This window comes from Apium graveolens, unplaced genomic scaffold (assembly GCF_009905375.1).
Source record: "Apium graveolens cultivar Ventura unplaced genomic scaffold, ASM990537v1 ctg8820, whole genome shotgun sequence".
NCBI lineage: Eukaryota > Viridiplantae > Streptophyta > Magnoliopsida > Apiales > Apiaceae > Apium > Apium graveolens.
The window spans coordinates 1-5,401 of NW_027421495.1; the positions used below are offsets into that span (position 1 = coordinate 1).

General features: G+C 30.3%; 1 protein-coding gene across 1 annotated transcript; it reads left to right on the forward strand.

Moving 5' to 3' along the window:
* Positions 1-4,530: 4,530 nt before the first annotated feature.
* Positions 4,531-5,201, forward strand: LOC141705351 (zinc finger protein GAI-ASSOCIATED FACTOR 1-like). The gene is made up of 2 exons (XM_074508353.1): positions 4,531-4,624; positions 4,801-5,201. The coding sequence occupies exons 1-2, from the start codon at positions 4,531-4,533 to the stop codon at positions 5,199-5,201; spliced, it is 495 nt and encodes a 164-aa protein (XP_074364454.1).
* Positions 5,202-5,401: the final 200 nt, after the last annotated feature.

The window sequence follows — 5,401 nt, forward strand, 5'->3', positions numbered from 1 at the left end:
TCCCAATTGTGATTTCATATAACTAATAATTATCTAAAATTAAAAAAAGACTTTCATCAAATTAATAACAAAAGTAAATTATACAGAATGATTAATAATTGACTTAAATTAACCGGGTCCTAAGTTTAAATTTGATTTTGCACTCTACTTATTTTTCCAATCTAAATATACAATAGTAGCACAAATTCAAGTTTAATGTGACATTTTATAACAATCAAAAGTTAAAAATATCATAGCATATAAGAATATTCTTTTCATCACCAACTTATATATCACTTTTTAACTTTCCTATATTTAGAAATGCAACATCCATGGGAAATATAAACATTTTTCTCTCAATTTTTTTAGTTCTGCAAAATACACAAACTTGGCTTGATAATTACTGATTTAATTTAGTTGCTTTTTTTCTACAATTTTGTATTTAAATAAAATGATTTAATAGATAATTTGGTTTAGTGTATAACATTTATTTTTCATGTGCAATCAAGTGTATTTAATATTTTGTAACAAATATATGCCGGAGAAAATAATAATAATAGTGTTTGGTATATTTTTGTTTTAATTTTTATTATGTTCTACTTTGAAATGAATGACCCTTAATTTTTGATAGTTAATTTTGAGTCCAGTGGCCAAGTTTTATAATATGCTCATTTAGAATCTTTATAGTTTTTAACTATATAGTACTATTTTGTTTTGATTTGGTAGTTTCATTTCTCTCCTTTGAAATTTATAATTAGTGTAAAATTTTACATCTATTTAAATTTGGTAATTTGTTACATATACTAATTTACCTGCAGTGCTCATGAAATAGTTTACTTGTTTTTACATAACTGTAGGCTATATGGACAAGGGCATTAAAGTAGGGTTAACATTGATAACCAAATCACCGCATAACCATTCAGCTGCCCTAACAATCTTTTCTTTGGCGGGATATCATTATATTAATTTAACTCAAATATACAACCTTAACTCAAATATTATAACTCTAACTCAAAATATATACATTTCTGACTCAAATGTTACAACTTTAACTAAAATTTATTTCCTAATATTTAAACACCTACACCTTTAAATCTACAACCCTAACTCAAATATTATGATTAAACAAAATATCAAACTTTAGACTAATCAAAGTATAAAAAGTACTCCCTCCATCTCATATTATGAGTCTTCTTTGATTTGTACGGGTCAAATTGACCTCAAATTTATTAATAATTTATAATTGTACAAAATAAAAAAATTACATCACCGGAAAGTAGACTTAATCTACTTTAATATATAATTTTTAGTTTTTTGAAATAATATACGAGTAATGTTTAATTGTTAGTCAAAAGTTGGTAAATTTGACTTCTATAAAAGGAAAAGTGACACATAATATGAGATGGACCGAGTATATTACACAAACCCACAACCCTATATTGGTGCTAGATAAACTATCAACTGTTAAGGTTTAATAAAGTGTAAAAGTGAACTAAACAAACAAAATATTTACTATATCAATTTTAAAATAACAGTTAATTTAACTTAATATATATTTTTTTCAAATAAAAAATATGTAAAAAAAACCAGGCACCTAAACAAACAAAATCTTAACTATATAATTGTTTCAAGAGAAAATTGCATTTTGCATCCCTTAAATTTGTCCAAAAATCAATTTTGTATACCTACTTTTAAATATTGCAGTTTGTCCCATTCTTTGAAATCCCATTCAAATTGCACCCTTTTTGCCATATTTTGTCAAATTTTTAGCCCAAATTCTTGTCTTCAATAACATAGTTAATCTATTCTTGAAAAGGAAATATGAGATATATTGTAGGAGACAACAATTATGACTAAATAATTTGGTAAAAATGCTGCATGTTGAATCGGATTTCAAAGTAGGGGATGTGAAATGTAATTTGTATAATTTAATTTAATTTCTACAATTTTAGAATAAAAACAATAATACATATTTGAAAATAAATGTTACTATATTTGAATATAGTAAAATCGCAAAAAAAAATTAGAAAAGTTAGTATTTTTGGTAATTTCTGATGTTACAATTACCTCAACTTTAAATTGACATAAAACTTGTGATGTGCACTTTTTAGGGCAACAGGCACACTCGTATAAAAAAACAAAAACAATATGCACATTTCTTTTTCTTTAAATTTAGTTAAAAACACTTTCACTTTTTTTTGGGTAACATGCCCAGTGTATTGTATACAAAATACTTAACATCTTGGCCAACTTAAAATAAATATTAAAAATGTCATGATGATATTTTTGGGTCAAGAAGTATTCTCGACTACCCAAGGTTCCGAGGCAAGGATGTGGACGGGGAGCCGCCCTGGTTTCTCGAGAGGGAGCCGCCTTGGTCTCTCTCGAGACAGACATGAGATATCAATTATTACATATAAGAGTATTCTAAAGAGTTCTATTCATTTAGCTTATACTTGAAAACTTGTATATTATTACATGTACTCTAATTAAAAATGAAAAAAAATGATACATAAACTTGTAGGCCAATGATCCTTTGATAAACGACTTTCTCCTTGAATTACTCACTACAAGTGCTTTCGAGAATAGTGCTCCGGTGACTCATATTATTGAATATGTGAGCAAAGTCAAGATAATTATAAAAAGAGATAAGGATATGAATCTATTTTTGACTAATTAACATTCTTAAATTTGTATGCAACCCATGCTATAAGCTGTGACTTAAGTGTGACTATATATACTATAAGTAACATGGCCTTTATCGGCCAAAAGTAATTCAATAAAAATAAGCCGGTATTACCAACTAGAAATTGTAGTCATTTTTTTGGTTTATGAATCGTAAAAATAGTTGCTTTTAGTCATAATCTACCAGACTTATTTTTACTGCAATTAGTGTAACCCTTATGCCATTGCGTACATTATTAATGCCAATCATCCAAACATGTTCATATCACTTACAAGCCACAACACAAAAATATTAAATTAAATCAAATCATAAACAATAAAACATACTATCAAACTATTAGACTATTAATAACCCACATAATACATAATGATATATTTTTACAGATTAAACCTTAATTCCAACAATTTAAATTCCCATCATAAACAATAATAAAATTAACAAAAGTTTGGAACAAACTAGCGACCTAAGCGCCACCGCCGTTGCCTATTACATCCTCACTCTCTCCCTCCACGTCTTTGTTGTCGCCCTCTATATCCTCCCTATCCTCCTCGCAGCTCCTGCTGTTATTTTTGCCACAGCCTTGTCGTGCCATCTCTGACGCCTATGTCTGTAAGTTAGAAACTTTGTAAATAACTAAAATAGCTAAAATTTGTAATACAAAAATATGTAAATATTATAAAAAATATCTGAAATGATAAGTGTATAATTTATTTATTTGTTTTCCGCCTCATAACCGAGGTTCATATTGTCCAACCAAACAGGTGGCCCGCAGCCGCTACCTTTAGGGTGCACACTGGGTAAATCCCACAAGCTCACGCAATAGCCTGCAAATCACGTGAACCAAGATAAACTACACTTAAGCGTTAGACTCTGGTTCATGAGGCATAATCATTAATTTTCGTCCCGTGGGATTCGAACTTGTAACCAAGAGGATAATTATCCCCCCTTTAACCAACTGAGCCAACCTTGCGGGCGCATTTGAGAAGGCTTCAACACTACCGGAGAGATCATGCTGCATCTCCCTTGGCCATGGGTCGCTAAATAGGTTAGATAAATTCATGCGACTACAATGTAACATGCAGTGTGGAACCCATGTTCATTGTGTGTCGTTAAAAATATATGACAAATAGATTTATGTCTGAGGTCGTTGTGAGATAAAAAGATGATGATATAATTTAAGTTACAAAATTGAAACATGTGAGAAATGTGGTGCTAGCTAATTTGAACAAATTTTTTCTTCTTTTTGATTATGTTATTGGTCAAAATGAGTTGTCCTATATGCATAAAATCGAGGAAAAAATGACATAATATTTCTATTATTCTCTAATTATATTTCAATGTAGTACTAATCTCCTAAACTAATAAATTAATCATTTTTGCTAATAAAATAATTAACTTTTACTATTGTTTATTTGTTAATTTTTTTCAATTTATATTGTGAATAATTTTTTAGGGGCCATTGAGTTAGAGATAATTGCCTATGAATCATATAATTAATATCAAAATCATATGTCATTTAAATATATCTTGTAATTCAAAGTTACAAGAATGAAACTGACCAAGACATTCCCAGCTGCAAATGTGGCCAAAGGGGCGTGCATAATCCATAATATTACCATTACCTTTCACCACCTTCCTGTTTACTACCTTCCTGAATACAATTAATATGGTGAAAGAAATGCTTTTAAATATTTTTTTAAAATTAATTGTGGCTAGAATTAACCCTGGAAGGTACCTGAGTCAAGTGACCATTGTTAAAATGTTATTATAAATTTGAGAGAGGATACAAATAGATCACATACATCCCAGGCTTTGAGTATTCTTCTACTACAAATCAATTTTAGTTTCAAGAAACACCTAGAGAAATGGCTTCATCTGCAACTTTATCTGTTATGGCTTCTTCTGCCTTACCAAGTACTGCTGAGAGAAAACAGCAAAAACGTCGAGGAATTAATTCAAGTAAGATATTACATATACAGAGATATACGTGCGGTGTGAGTATTTTGGTCTTAATTTATCTTTGTGTCTTCAAGGATATATATTTCAATAAATCTAATGTCCGGGTCAGAATGTTTGTGACATGGTTTTTTAATCTGTTTATCTGACGTCTCTATATATGTGTATGTATGTGACAGGCCCAGATGCTGAAATTGTCGCACTCTCACCCAAAACTCTGTTGGCGACAGATAGGTTTTCGTGTGATGTGTGTGGGAAGGGTTTTCCAAGGGAGCAGAACTTGCAGCTCCATAGAAGGAGACACAATTTGCCAGGGAAGCTCAAACAAAAGACAAGCCATGAAATCCGGAAAAAGGTTTTCATTTGCCCTGAAATGGGTTGTGTCCATCACGATCCATCAAGGGCCCTTGGAGATATTACCGGAATCAAGAAACACTTTTCTAGAAAACATTGCCAAAAGAAATTTAGCTGCCATAAATGTAACAAGAAGTATGCCGTAGACTCTGACTTGAAGGCCCATAATAAGATTTGTGGTACTAAAAAATATAAATGTGAATGTGGAACTACCTTTCCCACGTGATGGTCATACCACAAGTCTCTCTTTTAATTCTAATTGATTACATAAATAGTTTTCTGTTTTCGTGTTAGTTGTGATGTATCCAATTAATTAGCATTGGAGTTTGTGCTTAGCACTGCAATTTAATAGTGGAAGTGATTTCGTAAAGTTCTTTTTTCTGGTATCTCTTGATATAATCTCTGTGTTTGGAAATTGCAGAAAAA

Excerpts from the sequence above, each read along its gene's own strand:
- LOC141705351 (XM_074508353.1), top strand. The coding sequence starts at position 4,531 with ATGGCTTCATCTGCAACTTTATCTGTTATGGCTTCTTCTGCCTTACCA. Across the intron at positions 4,625-4,800 it reads ACGTCGAGGAATTAATTCAA|GCCCAGATGCTGAAATTGTC; the intron begins GTAAGATATTAC and ends TGTATGTGACAG.